Source organism: Pipra filicauda, unplaced genomic scaffold (genome assembly GCF_003945595.2).
Source record: "Pipra filicauda isolate LSUMZ 115617 unplaced genomic scaffold, ASM394559v2 scaffold24_size8852520_pilon, whole genome shotgun sequence".
Classification (NCBI taxonomy): Eukaryota; Metazoa; Chordata; class Aves; order Passeriformes; family Pipridae; genus Pipra; species Pipra filicauda.
Genome location: NW_024104365.1, coordinates 5180349 through 5198681, shown reverse-complemented (window position 1 = coordinate 5198681; position 18333 = coordinate 5180349). Strand labels below are relative to the sequence as shown.

The 18333-nt window shown below is 37.2% G+C and overlaps 1 protein-coding gene across 1 annotated transcript in view; it reads right to left on the bottom strand.

Annotated features, from left to right (window-relative positions):
• Window positions 1-18333, bottom strand: part of UBAC2 (UBA domain containing 2) — a 98286-nt gene that overhangs the window by 18556 nt on the left and 61397 nt on the right. Inside the window, exons 5-7 of the mRNA XM_027741045.2 lie at window positions 15515-15638; window positions 13580-13627; window positions 2027-2272 (exon numbers count right to left, since the gene is read on the bottom strand). Coding sequence (XP_027596846.1) covers window positions 2027-2272; window positions 13580-13627; window positions 15515-15638 — 418 coding nt within the window. The remainder of the gene's footprint in view (window positions 1-2026; window positions 2273-13579; window positions 13628-15514; window positions 15639-18333) is intronic.

Genomic DNA, 18333 nt, shown 5'->3' with positions numbered 1-18333 from the left:
TACTGTGACTTCAGAAATTCACACAACGTTCTCCTAGAATATAGTTCAAAGCCATTTCTAATGACTGATATGTACTTCACAGCTTTTATTATTTTCAATTTCATAAAAAAGCTGCTTAAAACTGATCTGCATTCTTTATCAGCTTCGCTCTCACAGGAAAAATTATCATCTAAATTCCATCTGTAACGTGATCTGTTCCACTCCACTGTCTTCAAATTACACATTTCCAAAACCTCTGAAGGTAAAAGAATTGCCCAAGTATAGCAATCCAGGAAATTATTGTCAATTTTTCAAATATTATTTTGAGATTGAAATTAGCCTGCTTTCCATTTTTACCACTACACCTCAACATTTGTGAACGATGCTTTTTGTAATTTAGTTGATGGCCAGTAAATTCTGTGAGTGAGTCATTAAAAAAAACCTGGCTGGTCAAAAGCTTTTATGACACACTTTTCTGAAGAGCCTCTCTGAAACATTCATACATTAATCCCATTGTCTTCTGATGGCTGGTTTCAAAGATTAGCAGTTAACTAAATTATCAGTTAACTAAATGCTGCGCTCAAGTTAAAGGCTAAACATGAAGGTAACTTGTAAAGGGAAGCATCATACTAATGTTCAAACAGCCTTCCTTCATTTTACTCAAACCCTCCACCTTTTTAAAGAATTCTATTTGAAGTCAAACATGAAAAGACGTTTCTCCACTTTCATTGTTCATTGCCTGAGGAAAGGACAAGATGAGAAAAAAATGTTATCAACTGTTCTTTTATAATTTACTGTTCTGAACTTATTTGCCACTTTTTGCAATTAAAGATATATTAGAAAGACTGTCCTTCGTAAATGGAAACGGCTTCTTTCTCCTGTCTGAAAAAACCTGGCTGCACTCCTCCCAGCTGCTTGTAGCCCAACACACACTTCCAATTCATTTCCTATTACAAGGTCAACATTCAAGAATTGAGTAATTTCTAGTTCCAATCTTATGCTAAAACTGATTAATTTTCTTACGGGAAAAGTAGATCAGGAACTTTCTACCTGAGGAACAATTTCATCATACTGAAATGGAAAACAAGGAAAATAGAATGATATTATCAGAGACTAGAAACAAATATTCATACTCTAGCTGTTGGCCAAAGCTTTATGTCATCATGCCTCTAATTCTGGCAATGCATTAAGGGTACCATGGCTATACCTACTTGCACGACGCTATCTGGAACACAACAAGAACTTGCATATCAGTACAGAGCTGTGTTTCAGGCAAAGGAAACTCAGTAAAGACCTCAAATTGCTAGGCTGCAAGTAAATATATGTTCACATAGAGCAATGCAAGGCCCATGTTGTCTGCTAGTAACACATACATCTAAGATACAGGAAAAAGTGAATTGAGACACCTTCTCTCGTTTCAATACCCTACAATGCAAAGTCTGAGAATGTCTGCATTTGTTGGTTTGTCTACAACAGAGAAAATAAAAAGGCTCTGCTATGTGTTTGATAAGGAAATAAACCAAGAGCATTAAACATGGCAAACAGAAAGTCCCTTGTGGTTTACCTCTGTAAGAAAGGTAGAGAATTTAATTTCTGCCCCTTCTTGAAAGAAATAACCTGTATATCTACAAACAGAGGAGTTCCAATGACAATTTTCAACCTCTCTGAAAAGGATGCTAACAATACAGATACTCAGGAGAGTCAGAAGTATTTTGACTTCCCAAATTTATGCAGTGGCCCTTATTAAAGACTACCAAGAGGCAATCACTCTACCTTTCAGCCTCATTTCAGTTGAAAGAATACCAGGAGTACTGATATCCCTACAGGATTGTCTGACATTCTGCTTCTATCTTGTGAAGCAATTTTAACACATAAAGCTACATAAATCACTTAAATGGCTATTAGCAGTACAACAGTATATGAAAGACTGATGGAGAAAAATAAAAAAAAAACATTATTTGTAAGAAACAGGAACCACACAAGATATATGAGCCAAAACTGTATCTTTCTCATAACAATATAACCCTTAAAAAATGTATAGCAATACCTGCTGCTGTCTTTGCCGCCTCATTTGGGCAACCTGAGACATCATGATTTGACGATCCAGTAACTCCATTCTCTGCTGCCTCTGGATGTCAACTGTTGCTCCCATTCCCACTCGAACTTCATTTGTTGGTTCCGCAGATGAGAAGACTGGTTCAAGAGTCCAAGAAAATATCTTTGCTACCCATCTGGGTACACAAAGAATTCGATGAACTTTTAATATACTGCTATTGTAGCAAATCCCAGAAATCTAAAACCAAAAATGAAATGTTAAAAAAACCCTCAGTACTAAAAAACTTAAATACACCAAATTTACTATCGTATTTGTCTGCAGGTAACAGTTGGTCTTTCTGTTTTTTAAAGCCCTTTTTACTGTATTTACCCAGAGTTCTCAGTCAAGAATCAGAGAACAAACAGGGGATTTCTTCACCTCCAACTTCCCCCTGCAGACTATTAGTTTTTTTAATCCATGTAGTGCATTGCCTGTGACTCATAAAGTTGCTTGGCGTTCTTTTGTTTGTTTCAGAATTTAAGCCCAAACCAAGTGACCCTTTCTCAAACTGCTCAAAAATTCAAATAAAAGTTTCATTTCTAGTAAAGGAATTGGTCAGGGTATGCTGCATGTTGACCTGAGAAGATTAAGGCTGCTTTTGAGGATACTGAAATGCTGTAAACACTCCTTCAAAAAAAACAACCTCCCTTAACGCTTTTGTTCCCAGCATCCAAGTCTTTCCTTCTAATAAAAATTAAAGCAAATCAGTGGATTTGAAGTTAAATCTAAGAGTATTCACAGACTTATTCCAAAAAAAGCTCTACTACCTTCTAGGAGAAAAAAAACAACAGGTTTAGAAACCAATTCATTAAAAACTGTGATATTGAAAAAGCCAGTTTTTGTGAGGCCCTTCTTCCACCTATAAGAAAAATACCCATTCTCTGTTTTGTGCTTGCCTTGGGGCTTGATTTTACTTCAGATTCAGCAGGAGCAAGAGAAATCCACGTGCCCCATAAATGATCTACAGTCATCACTCCACCATTAATCTGAATCCTCTTACGAAGCCCTAGCACTTGAGCCCATAGCGGTTTATGCCACATTTCAGTATTTGTGACAAGTTATTGTCTGTCATGCCACAAGAATTATGCTGTGACAGCAGAGTGAAATGAACAGGAAGAGATATGAACCTCAAAAAAAAATCTGTAAACATACCCCAAAAATGCAATTATGCTAGAAGCAATGTAGAAACTCCACATCTGGAGTATTTATTTATTCGGGGCTATTTATTGTATCTCACTGACAGACATTTGTATAAACATACTAAATGCACTGCTTCATATATAAAGGGAAACAGCATAGGAAAATGCAACAAAGTTTGGAAGGGAAGATATTTTTCAGATTATTTACAAGGTTATCATTAATCATCCCAGGAGATGATGAGACTTTTAGCAAAAACACATTCTGGTTTGGGAAACACTGATTTTTATTTTATTCTGCTTACATCCAACCCTGAGAGCAGTCATAAAATGAAACCTCAAACATTCTAAAGTGAGAAATAAGAGTTTTAAACTACCCTTAACCCCTTCAATCTTTTTGTGTTATGAGAAATGAGATAAACGTGATGGGATAAGAGTAAGGCCATAATCACATCAGAAGGAAGGTTGCCTATAACATATAGGCAAAGGAAGGTCCTAACTGGACTCCAGGAATGATAGGACGCTGGAACAGAAGCTTCTTCATGACCTCAGAAATTCTTTCCTCAGCTCTAGTGAAACTGTTCCAGATGGCTGTAAGCTCATGACTGAAACTCTCGCACATCAACTGGAAACTAGGATACAACTATAATCACCAAAGAATAAGAGGAGGAAGATTCGTATCACTTCTGCAATTCATCTGCTTTTGGTATGCAGTACTTGAGGTGTAGCAGGAAGGTCCCTCAGAATCTAACCACCTGGTCCTGAGAGGGCTATGTAGATAGGCTCCTCACCCAAGAAAACCTAGATTGTACAATGACCAGAAAGATTATTTTTTGGGAGCAAGAATTACTAAACCAGGTTGCAAATATCACATATACACTTAATCTGATTCTTTCTTAGATGCAAAATGCACAAGCAGCACCAGGACCTACAAATTATCTTCCTTCCTTCTACCTTGTTAGTTGTAGGTAGGCTATGGAGCCAGGCCCCATTTTTGGTTCCAGAGATTCTGCATTCCTGATTGTACAGGTGTAACCAGGCAGGGAAAGAACTGCCACTCAGAATGCTTTGTCTAACATCACATCAGCATTCCCTCACTTCTTTCAAATGTCCCTCCCAAATTCTGATCTCTGCTTTTATCACCTACAGTCCTTTGTTAAGGTCTAAAGTTTTCAAGGCAACCTAAATCTTGAACGAGTTCAAAAAGTCACAAGAAAAAAACAAAGCAAGTGGTGATAGGAAAATCTACATCTCCCTGAACGTATGACAAATCTTGACACGTGTCTGAACATATTAACCACAAACACAATCACTCTTTTAGCAACTCAAGATACAGCAAAGAGATAGCAGCAGCATGTCTTTAGTGTCAGTACTTTGGAACTTGTTTGCCTCGGAAGGGAAGGTGTACTGCAAGCACCAATTAGATGCATCAGTAAAAGGTCCTCGTATTTTTCTGAGTAGAGATGGATAGTCACAGAATCATTCAGGTTAGAAAAGGCCTTTAGGATCATTAAGCCTGATCATTACCCCAGCACTGCCAAGTCCACCAAGTGCTTCATCTACACCACTTTTAAACACCTTCAGGGATGGTGACTCAATCTCTTTCTGTCCTGGACAGCCTGCTCCAGTGCTTGGCAAACCTTTTGGTGAATAACTTTTTCCTAATACTAAATCTAAACCTCCTGTGGCATAACTTTAGGACACTTCCACTTGTCCTATCTGGGAAAGAGATTGACCCCCACCTCATTACAACCTCCTTTTAGGTAGTTGTGGAGAACAGCTCATTCCAGAGCACTTAATCAGAAAAAAAGGCTTTATAAGGTTAAAAGTTTATGGGCACTGCTAAAATGGAGAATGGCACTTAGTATCGCATGTGAGACTCATATACACAATAGCTCCTACCTGCCTTCAGAGATTTACTGAGGTCACTGGAGTAGAATGTCTGGTTTACAGTCAATGCACCAGTTGCACTGGGCTGTCTTCTCTCTCCTTACTGCTCCTCAACAGCAGACTGGTGTCTTGACCCCTCCTTGTCCTGTCTCTTAGACAGAAGCTCACTGCATAACCCAAACATGTGGACTTCAGCGGTCACAGAGCAGGGAGTGTAGAAGTCTGACAATATAAAGTTCACAATAAAGTCTAAAGTAAAAAGCACTTGGTCAAGGAACAAGACAAAAGTGTGTGGGACTAGCAGAAGAGAAGTGTATCTTCTACATATAGTTGCCAAGAAACTTACTGAGCACCTGTTCAGAGCAATCATGTGAGACTGCAATTCTTCACAAGTATAAACATATGGAAGGAGAGCACTGGCAATCCACCTTGTCATCTCCACATCTCTCAGGATGTCCTTCTCTCGCTCCCTCCCTTGATTCACTACTCCAAATATAAAGCTATTAGATGGAAGTATAAAAAACTTTAAAATGCTGTACTCAGTTTTAACAAATTTTCAAGCAGTTTTGCCTAGTGAGGAAGAGATACCTATTTGCATATTTCCAATAAACCCAGAATGGAGACATTTGCAGTTAAAATAGGTCTTGTGATTCAGTCTGGTTTGGTGTCATACTCTCATCTTAATGTCAAGTATTTCCAAAGAACTTCCGTTTTAGCTGGTTCATATGCAGAACTTCATAGATATCATTTAAAAAAACACAAGCTTTTAAAGTATAAAGCAACTTCTTACACCATTTTTGTTATTGATATTGAGTTAATTTCTAGTGCTTAAAAAAGCAAACCAACATTATTTATTCAATGAAGATGACCTCATATCCCAACTTCAGCACTTTACATCAGACTGAAGGGCTACTTTTCCCAAACAGAGGAGTTTCTACTGTATTTTAGCCTCTAAAAAGTCACCACAGAAGGACATTATGGTTATGTTCACACTGTTAGAATGGAGAATTTTTGGCTGGCATCATAAGGTGCATCTTAGTTGTTTTCTGTTAGTCACACCATCATAACCTACAAACTCATCTGTTATAACATACACGACACAATGCAAGCGGAGGAAATGAGAGTATGCTGGAAACTGTGGCACGGTGCAGAAAAAAGTGTGCTTATATTTTTTCAGTTTCTTAACACCACGGCTTAGCACTGGTCCTTCACACTAAGTTTCTTAACCTCCTCCCGCCCCTGTATAAAGCCCAACTTCTCCTCCCCTTCCCTCAAATCCTTCCAAAGTTGTACACTTTTTAGAAAAATGGAAGTAGCTGTAGTTTCACTGTTACATTAGGTAAACCAAACATGGAAGCTCTCTAGTATTTTACACAGCAAAGACACATATGCTCCACTACTAGCTGAGACATTTAAAATCACTGTACTTGATTAACACTAAAAAAGGAAATAAAACAGAAGAAAAAGTAGGCAGACTGGTGTAGAAAATTATGTTGAAAATTATTTTGTCTAATAGTTAAAGCTTGACAACAAATACCCAATTACTTTGTTCTGAAAAATTTAAATATATTCATATGTATTCGAGACAGCTATTTTCAGATTTCAACAAACTGACAGCAAATAGCAATTTTCTTAAGGTGAAGTGACATTTTTATACCTATTTTATCTGCTTAATCCTTGGTATGTTTCAAATTCTATACAACTAGAATCAAAGCATGGGGCTGGAGCTTGAGTCAAGATTCTGTATTTACCTTGATTAGAGAAACACATATATCAAACCAAGAGGGATCATGTGAAAACCACCCAACAAATAAAATGACTACACACATATTTTTAAGTTGTGTTACAGATGTAACACAACAGATTATTTTGTTTGGGTTTCCTTTGCAGAAATAGTTACAAATACTATAAACAGCCTTTTGTAATAATTAGCTTGAGAGAAAACTAAGATTATAATGGTTCTAAAGTAATTGTCTTCATTTTCATTCCCAGTTGACTGGGCTTATGAATTTCCCAGGTACCTTGAAACTTTTTTCTTCAGAGTTCATCAATGCTCCCTTAGTCAGGTGCAATCACAACCAGCACTCAAACACTGTGTATACGCAAGTATGACTGTAGCGCCATTTCAGCACATACAGCTATTCTTAACTTGGACTTGTGACCTAAGGATAGGTTCCCTTGGGTCTCTGCTAGCATTCTGCAGGTTATCATCATCATATTGTTAAATAAATCTCTTTACACAAAAGATCATGATTTGATTAACCTGCCCCAATGTAGACATTTGTAATTTAAAAGCCTACTTATGAGCTGGTTATTTTAAGTTGGTTTCACAGTCAACAGAGAGAAATGGGCACTCTTAATATGTGACTTATCCTAAGGCAGATGTCTCCAAAGTACACACAGCTGAATTACTGTCATGGATTCCCTCTCTGGTAACACTGCTGCCAAAAAAAAGTAAATCTTGATACAAGCAATCTGACTATTAATGAACCGGTTGGTACAGTTGACCAAGCAGACCAGATTTTGGACAAAGAAACTCTTCCTCAGATCTGAGAAGATTAGAAGTGAAATACAAACTACTAACTAATATCCATTTTTCTACAGGATCTTAGAAGCCATGGATATAAAAGAGAAAGTATCTTATGACATATTATTACCTTCTCCTATCCTTTCTTGCTATTTTCTCGTTCTTTCAGAATTGGAAATATCTGCATCTCCCTCCTCCCGTTACAACTTCACTTTCATTCTAACATCCCCTGTATATTTGGTAAGTCAACTACATTTTTTTCTCAGATGCTTTAGCTGACATAGGAATAAGCACTAGCAGTTTAATCAGTTGTCATGTGTTTATATATGGCCAATTTGACATGAGCAAGGTGTCTAAACACACTCTGCAAAGAAGATTAAATCAATACAGTCAGTAGAACATAGAGACACTTATCTCAAACTAAGTCACCCACAGTCACTCAGCTGAATACTGAGCACTGTCCACCTGCAGATATATCACCTTAGTTTTGGGTAGGATTCAGCACATCTGTTAGTGTACATATGGATATCTGCACCTGTCCTGAAGTTAGTAGGCAGACAGACAATGTTTCTTTTTCATTTTCTAATCTTTGTTATTCTATTGCTTCTCCATTTCTCATTTCAGGCTATGTACTTCACAAGTTATGCATTGCTGATGTTGCAGCTGGAGTCCGTGTTCAGTTCTGCGCTCCCTAGCGTAAGAGACATGGACTTGCTGGAGCAAATCCAATGCAGGGCCACAAAGATGATCAAGGGACTGGAGCATCTTCTATATGAGGACAGGCTGAGAGAAGGGGGATTGGTTGGTCTGGAGAGGAGAAGGCTAAGGCGGATTTTATCAAAGTATATAAATGTCTGTAAGGAAACAATGAAGAAGATGGATCCAGGCTCTGCTCAGTGGTGCCCAGTGACAGGATCACAGGCGATGGCACAAACTGAAATGCGGGAGGTTCCCTCTGAACACTGGGAAACACTTTTTCACTGAGAGGATGATTGAAAACTAGTACAAGTTGCCCAGGGAGGTGGTAGTTGCCATCCCTGGAGTTACTCAAAAGTCATCTGAACATGGTCCTAGGGTAAGCCACTCAGGGTGACCCTGCCTGAGCAGGGAGGTTGGACCAGATGTTACCCTCAGTGATTCTGTGAACTGTCTGAGTACTTGGTCTTTGGTAGGTAGTTCTATCAGCAAAGGGGAATCACATCAGTTACACACGAAATAATATTTTTATTTAGGAAAGTACTTAAGCACAGGCAAACTTTTTAATAAGTGAGTAGTCTCACTCGTAATAGCAATACTACTGGTACAAATGCTGTAACACCAACATCAAATATTCTGAAATTAACCAGATGTAACATTTAACTAACATTAACCTGAATCACCACTTATAATCACACAGTTACGAAGAGTTCAAGGAAGACTAAAGACCTTCATAAGACTAAATGCGGATGACTGAAGGATGTCCAGACTAACTGAAGGATGAAGGAGGATGCATGGCAGGACATGAATGTGGAGGTAACTGCATACATTAACAGAGTCTGACCAAAGATTCTCTTCGAGAAAGTACATATTTAATACTAATTTTAAGTATGTAAAAGGGATGATATTTTATGTGCAAATACTGTACTGTGGGGTAATGCAAATGTTTCTGCATTCCCTCCAAAACATCTTTAAAACAACAAAGAATTCAGTATGAATTGTTCAAAATCACTTAAGAAAGAAATGGAAGAGGAAAAACAACAACAAGAAAATCAATGATTCTTAGGTCTGATCCAGTATTAACTACAAAATGTTATTTTTAAGACAAGAACTAAAAAAAAATTAAAGTCTGGTTTAATTATTTTGCTCCCCAGCTGAATCACATTTTATCCTATAAATGCCCATCCTAAAGAATAGGAATTCACTATACAAAAATACCTCAGCTGGGTAAAGATCTGGATGGAGACAGCTCTTAACAAACAGAACTCAAAAGTACCATCCAAAGCACTCTTGTGAATGTTTAACAACAGATATCTGTAGTTTATGTAAAACTAAGTTAGCAACTTCAAAATTATGGATAATAACTAATACACTAAAAAACTGGAACTGAAATTAAAACCATGCACTCAACACTGTCTGAACTTTCTATCTTAACCTTAAGCCATTAAAGTACATGCTCTAAATTGCAGATTCTCTATATTTTCCAATATCTAAACACATAAAGCACAACTTTTCATACCACCTGAGAAAAGTAAACCACCGTGTAGCATAGAAACAATGCAGAAGAGTGTTGTATTTGGCTTAGGGAAATCGCCAAGGCAAACACGGTTTTAGAAACTTTTCAATTTCAGTTTCCTAAGGTTTGAACTGAACTCTACACAAATTCAAGGCAGCTCACAGGAGACTTGGTGTGTTTCAAATTTTGAGCTTTAGGCAATGCGGGTCATCTTGCAAACAAATAAAAAACTGACACTAGATAAGAAGAAACAGGCTACAAGACTAAAGTCACAGAAAGGGCCTGAAGTATACCTCTTCCTTATGAAATATAGCCTGAGCTACATGGTTAGCAAGACCTGTGGCATGTGATCTGTCTGATAACAACATTATTGTAATAAGTGGAGAGAACTGCATTTCCCAGCAGGACATATGTCTTCTGCTGGTCACTAACCTGAGCTTACTTCTTGAAGTAGACGTGCTCCAGCTATGACTCAGTGAGCCTTGACATGCCTCTTAAATTTCAATCCTACAAAAGTATAGCAAGGACAGATGTAAACTGGGAACCCAAAAGATTTTAAAGAGTTAAAAAAGAAAGGGAAAGAAAATTTATATATCCAATGAGACTTGGATATTATTTTCTAAGGTGTTTTGACTGTTTTAAAGAAAAAAAAATAGCTGCAAAACTGTTTTGGGCCTCCACTAAACTGAGTGATACGCATTCCATGGAAGCACTTCTGTAAACAACTGTTGAAAGGATTTCTTGCATCTCTAGTATGAAGTTTCCTAATTTTATGGCATAAAAAAATCCTACTGGAAGAAACAAATCTGGACTGTGTGTACCAAGTATGGTATATTTCTGGCAAAACAAATCACAAGAAATTAAATTAGTCTCATAAACTATAAGAACATTATAGATTACTGATTACATCGGATTTATGATGTCTACTTCTTAAACTCTCTTTCTTACAAATAAGCATCCTGTATTTAAACAGCATGTTTTACACAACATACTAGTGAGTGACATACAAAAAAAAATAACTGAGAGGTAGTCCAGTTTCACATGGACAGTAAAGAAGCTGCCTTTAAGAATGGAATCCTATGTTGATTCAAAACTAGAGATCTAGGAAGATATACCTCATCACAAAGACAGACAAAGTAGACCTTTTGTATTCCAACAACACAACATGGGCTGCAATCTCCACAACTGAGAACAATCCACTACAAATTTGTAGTTGAACTACAAATTGTCTAAAATTCCCTATCACCAGGTATATTACATCAATGCCTACCTGCAGACATAGACTCATACACACATGCAAACACATTTCTGTAATGACGGCATCACTTAAAGCCACTGAAAACAAGAACTCAAGGCAGTACAATTCCCAATTGCTCTATACCCTGCCTGGAATTCACAGCAAAGTCTTAACAGCAGTAGTATGGATGAACAAAGAAAGAGTCTCCAGTGCCACATCTTGCACCTGGTAAAATCCCGTGTAGTCTGAGAGTGTTCATTACGTGTTAAATATAAGCTGTGAGAATTTAAGTAAACCTAAACCACACAGTGAAGAGAAAGTGGAAACTGACAACAATTCAGAAATTGTGCTGGCACCGTCCATTTTAATTTTCCACATAAGCAGAATTGCAACGAAAGCTAAATTACAAGACAGCATCATAATACACTCGTAAGAGTGCGTAAGTGATCTTCAGCACTAAAAATACAGTGAAGTGTCTAACAGGCAATGAACTAGTGACTAAACATCTCACCTATCTGACTTGGTGTCCGTACACTTACTCAGCCTTTTTGTACAAATACATGAAAATTTGAATCCACATAGATACAGTAACTTAGAAAAATGTCAAGAGTAATAAGAATTATAAAATACAGGTTGTTGGAATGACTTAACATTGATTTGACAATCTATTTATTTCTGTAATTGTACATATATGTATACTATCAAGTAACTACACTAGTGCTAAAAGTCACCTTCACAGCGTTTCATATCCTTCTTCAGATTACTTATTATACTGTGAAGTTTATTTATTTATCAAATTTTCTCAAAAGATGCCAAATTTTATTTTCTAACAGAGGAGAAAAAGACTTTTAATTCACAGACACGTGGCATATATGTTGTGCAAAAAAAATGGCTAGAATTCAGGACATGAACTTCTTTCCAAATTGTAGCACAAAGTGGTAGAGTGCAGCTCTCCACTTGCTGTGGAAAAAATAGAGACTGAAAACACATCATCATTGATGATGACTTAATTCATGCTGACTGAAGCAATATGAAAACTTCAAATTATTTTTTAGTCTTCCTTTGACATGGAGAAAGTAATTTAATCCTATGGATTTTTACCTAAGTAAAACATACTGTCAACCTGCAATTAAAAAAAAAAAGCTAATTTATAAAAAAGAATACTAAGAAAGTTGCATTATACGGTTGAACAAAACTTTATATTAAAAGGGAATTAAAACAAGAACTGCATAATGTATTATGAAAAAAATATTTGAGCTGTTCTTTATAAGTCTGTATAACCAATATACACACAGCTTCTGTCACCAGGAAACAGGGAATTAAAATGCCTTTCCATTTCTTTCCTTTCCTTCCCTCTCTAATGAACACCTGTTCAAAAGGAAGGGCTATTAAAAGAGTCAGAAGAGTAACAGGAAGGGTAGTGTGTTTGGAGGAAGTCACAGATCCTTAGGTGGGCACAGAGGCTTGGGCTGATTTCCAGGAGAGATTTCTGGTTTGTTACTTGCACTGCTTTCATCAATATTTATTGTCAGATCAAATTACTGAACAGACTTCACTGTTTACTGCTCTGTCACTCCTCTTGTTAGTTATCCTGCAAACTCACAGCATGTTTTGCAACAGTCAGTGCAAATGGTAAGGGATCAAACTACTGAGTTGCAGCAACAATATGTGAAGTGTCCAAAGTGTCCACAGGCATTTCACTCTGAGCTCACTGCAAATTCAAATTAGTAGGTTCTAAACAGCAAGGCCCAACTTGAGTTATTAAGATTTCATCAACTTAATAATGAGCTTCTTTGGAAGTTACTAACTCTTGCTGTTTGAAAAGGTTACAGCCTTTTGGGCCAAGAAATCAGAGTCTGAGCTCCTAATTTCTAAGTTTGTGTAATTTTAAAACAAGCTTATCAGTATCTAACAATCTGGAAAATTTAGTACAATCTGTTTTAGCACTAAGTGCCTTAGTACTAAGAACAGAATCAGAAAGGAAAAACACAGATCACACCACCTTGACTGGTGTGAAGAAAGTGATTTTGCACCCTTACTGCTGTTGTCATAGTGAGAAACAGCTATACTACACTTATTCTAGGAGAACAGCAAAGCATGAAAAATCCTCACGGCAAAGTTATTTAAAGCTGCTTTTTGGAATAAGGCTTGCTGAAAACTAAAAAAAAAAAAAAAAAAATGGGGTAAATATTTTCCATTTCCTCAATAGTCTCATTTATAGTTGTGGGTCTAAAGCTATATCCAGGGCAGCTAAATTAATTTTAGACAGTCAGAGAGCAGTGGTACCCTGCAAATATTACCCAGCAATTTTGTTGTCTGTCAGTTTATCACCAGCTAGTCAGTGTTCTGCACCTTTGAAAGTTAAAGATGAAAACTTTCTACTTACCAATACAAAACGTTACTTAGTAGTTTCTGTTCTTTTTGAGTCCCAATATACTGGGCTGACTGCATACATAACAGACAGTTTTAGGCAAGACATGATTTTTAAAACAGTAAGACTTACCAATCCACTTAAGGCTAAAATCCAGATGTAGGAACCAGAGGTTAAGAGCTAGAAGACAAGAGTAGGGATTAAAATTTTTATTCTACAAAGCTGTTGCTATCAGAACTACTAAGTTGCAATACTGTATATAGGCTGTGCACTCATCATGGTAATGGGAGACGTCAGACATTTACCTCTGTTAAAATTCAGTTTAACATTAAAAAAAGATGTATTCCAAACGTAGCAAAGGGGAAAAAACACAGGATCCAACAATTGTTCTCCTTCTACAGGACAATACATTTTATTTTCATATAGCTTACTAAGTATAACAGGATGTCAGTTATAGGCTGCACAGAAAAACAAGTCTAAAAGACAGACTGAAGCAACGGAAATGACTCAGCAGCAACAGGAGAAGAGTTCCAAGCAGGGCAGGCACTGCAAGTGAAGCTCTCAGACATGCAGACACAGAGAGACTAAGCATGAGCATCAAAATAAAAAAAATAAAGTTCTCACCCAGTCACATACTCGCTGACATGAAATCACAGAAATAAACTGGAGTGCATTTTTAAAAAAAAATCCTGATAAGACAACAGGGCAGCGCATTGTTTCTAGAAAACTATGTGATTGATCACATGGAGAAGGTTATTATCAACTGGAAAAATGGGCTGAAAATTAGACTGATACTGGTTACTAAAATAGTTCTGCATGATGCTGACTGAATCAAGAGAACACCTTCCCTCTAGACTTCAGACTACAGAAAGAGAGATAAGGGCAGAGTTTACAAATGAGGAGAAGGCAGATGAGACTTCCCTCAGCCTCTGTGTGATGGCAGCGACTGTTCTGTGAGCAGCAGGGAAAGATCCCACAAAGATACGGGGGTTAGTAACAGCAGTGATCTGTACTGGAGGTGGTGCGTGTATGAAAGCAAAAGGCAAAGGACATGATGGAAAAGAGGTCAGACAATATCATGGATTTCTCAAAGACCAGTAGCAGTATTGATGGGTTCAGAAGAAAAGAAACAAGATTTCTGAAAGATCAAGAGAGTAAGGTGCTGGAGCAGAAACTGAAGGAAACGAAAGGCTAAACAGCAAACAGGATGAATGAAACATTCATATGGAACACAAGTCAGTATTCTGAACCTGACCTTTCATTCTAAAATACTCTCTACCACACTTCACATAACTATGGTGCTTTCCATTCCTAGTGCCAGAGCTACTTTTGAGTCCCCAGAATACATAAAAATGAGTCTAATTTCTCATAAGTTTGCACATCTCCTGTTTCATAATTCAGGTTGTGTCACGAGTGTCCACTCATTTCTAGGCTGCTGGGGATTTTTTTATTGGTTTTTGAACAACTACTGCCTTTCTATACCAAGTATCTATATTTTTCCAGTCATATTTCACAGAGTATTATCTGATATTGCTGTGCTCTGTGTTACACTACTTTAAATTACCTGTCCCATGGTAGTGCATGATACGCAAATAAAGTGAAAACCAAAAAAATCAAGCCAAAACCTTGATTATTTACTAATAGTCTCACCATAGAAAAATATTGTGTTCTACAGCTTTGTTTGAGCTCTAATAAACAAGGGAAAAATAATCAAAATCAAGAACACAAGCAAACAAAAAAGGTGAAAGATACATATGCCTTACATCAGGTTCTGTTTTAATCTCTTTTCTCCTAGTTCATTTTGCTGACCAAAAAAAAAAAAAAAACAATTGAAGAATTGCCTATTATATTTTCCCATGTAAGACAATGTAAGGACAGATCACTTGCCCACCACCTCAGGACACCAGTAACACGTTTTTCTGTATTTTAGATGATGGGATAGTTAGTAACTAAATATATGTCAAATCATACATGCAGAAGCATCAAAATTCATAGACAAACATACAGAAATACTAACTACTACATTAGTAATTCATTAAAAGATGATCAAGCAAGTACACACCATACCTGTAAACCCAGTATGTAGACCAGAGATTTGTTTGTGATAGAAAAGTGGCCTAATACTTGTGTCACCTGCACTCTTGGAATGGAGGAATAAAATGGAACAAACAGTGCAAACACAGGACTCAAGCTGCAAAAAGAAAGATACAGATGGTTTTAAGAATGATACCAGCAACAGTAGTGTCAAACAACCAAAAGCAGTTCATTCTTAAGTACGCAACAATCAAAATGTAATATCACCTTGCAAACAAAGGTCTTCCTTGGGAATCAACAATTAGATACCTTGTGGCATTCAAGGAATGCATTAGCAAATAAGAACACGTGACAAAAAATATTTTATTTCAAAACGTTTAGGATTGGAGACAGAAGAGAAGGCAACATTAGTCTAGCAGCAGACTGTTTCTATAAATCACAGCACACAATAAGAACAGTGGTAATCTCCTGCATCAGAATAAAATCTCTGTGATTCAAATGGGCAAATGGTAAGGACTATACCTTTCCCAAAAGGTTAAGGAAACCACTTCACCTATTAACCTAAGGTCCTGTTATTTACCCAGGCTTAAGGTGTTAGAGGATTGCCAATAGACTGTAGTATCCCAGATGGGAATATCGACAGATTGATTTAACTTCCCTTCGCCAGTGACTTACATGGCCCAACAAATAAAACTTCCTTTAGGGTCCTCATCTTTAGGGTCCTCATCTTAATCACAACACAAGAGGTTTATTAAGTTTCTAAACCATCATTGGAAGGAGTTTTATATACTTTCAGACTTCAAGTACTTTTTGCAATGACCAGATGCCTAGACTGATCTTGTGAACACTAACTAGTGCACTTCATTCAGACACCCAGATACAAAACCCATGTTCCTCACCATAAAACACCCAAAGGTATGAATATGGGAGATTCTAAGAGAAAAAGACTTCCTGGGATGGAGAAGGGGAAGGCACAAAGCTCACTTCAGGCAGACACAACTTGCTCCACTGGTGGAGCTCTGATGGTGGGACCCTCAGGCAGCCAGATGCAGGCAGCAGGTAGGGGAGGCCATCAGCAAAGTGCACATCTGCCCCAGCTGAATCCTCAGCCATAGCTCTGTGCTGTCCTGTGTCCCACAGGTGTGGGATGCTCCATGGGGTAATTTTTCAGTGCTTATCAAAACTTTCAAGAATTGCAGTTTCTGTGGGCCTTTACATGAAAGAGATCTTTTTGTACCCAGTGGGAATTCTGCAAACGGCACAAACCAGGACCTAAATAATTAGAAGTGTTCACTCAAAAATACATTTCCCTTCCAGAGGAAATACTGATAGGAGGAATATATGTGAAATGACGGATTGAATATTAAAACTTACATTTCCCGAATAACTGTCAAATGCAACACCTACAGATAAGAAAAAAAACCCCTCCCTCAAATATTATTTTTACTTCTTTAATGGGCTGTGGCTTAAAATAATTTCGCTATAATTTTGTTTGTTATATTTGAAGTTCAGCTTACTTAAAAGCTTCTGAAGACTTAAACACAGTTCAATTATACATGCATTTTTAGTACCATCCATTTGACACTCAGTCAGATGCACTTGAACGTACACAGAACGCTAACTCAAGAACTACTGAAAAATGTTCGATTTTGCACATAATCCTTCTTATATAAACAAAACACACCTCTACAAACCCACACAACACATTCTTGAAATAAATGTAGGAGCTGAAAGGCTAAAAGAGAGCCACATGCAAAAATAATTCTTCATCAGAAGTTATTCCATTGCAGACAACATTAACTGAATAAATTAGGTTTTACAAGTGATGATAAAAGAAAAATGAAGAAAAAATATATTTTCTCTTCTTAGAAAAGTAATGTTAAATTATTTCTTTCTACTCTGACCAAATGACCTGAGAGAATACCAAAACCGTGGTGTGCTTTTCAGGTTTAATTGCTCCTGTGATAAACAGTGACTCAGACACAGAGACTTCACATGCAAGAGTGCACTCAATCATAAGATGGGAAAGTACAAACAGGAATTTCCCAAGTCTGTGAGTTCATTTTACAAAGAGATTAGAAAATGTTCCTTAAATGTTAATATTCACCATTAATGCCAACAGAGTCCACAATAAGCAACACCCCAGTCCAGGGTAGTGATCTGTGTAATTCAAAGTCAAGTGTCTGATACTGCTCAGTACCCAAGAATCTAGAGGAAACCTAGTGATGGACCTTTCCTCCTAAAACACTAAGTTTGTAGGCACCACAAAGGTATGCCCCTAAAGACATAAGCGTTTGTTTTTTTAGACAGACTTTACATCTAATATAAATATTTGTTACAAAAATATGCATTCAGGTATCTTTTTTAAAAATGTCAAAACTAGTGCCCTTTAAAATACTGTGTGAAAGTCATTTGTACAGGTGAATCCACTGTGTGAAAATTTATTCCAATTCATTTTAAACTTTTGCCCTCAACTTTTTTATATAATTCTATACTTTGAAAATTTCCATTAATATTTTCTGTTGCCTTCAGAATTTTCAATCTATTATGTATGCCTTGTTTTACAATATCTATATGGGGATGCTGTTTATCCACAGTGGGTCTGTCAGAGATGTTATCCACATACAAATACTGGAATATGGCTGACAAAGTAAGGGGACAACAAAAGGATGGTTACAGAAAACATGGGCTCACTGTCTGGTGAAAAAAAGGACCCATTGACACAGGACATGAAAAAAGCCAATGCACTCCATGTCTTTTTTGCATCAGGTTTCACTGGTTAGTTTTGCCTTCAAGCCTTGCAGTTCCCTGAGCCTCCAATGGGACTGGAGCAACACCCGCTATAAAAGAAA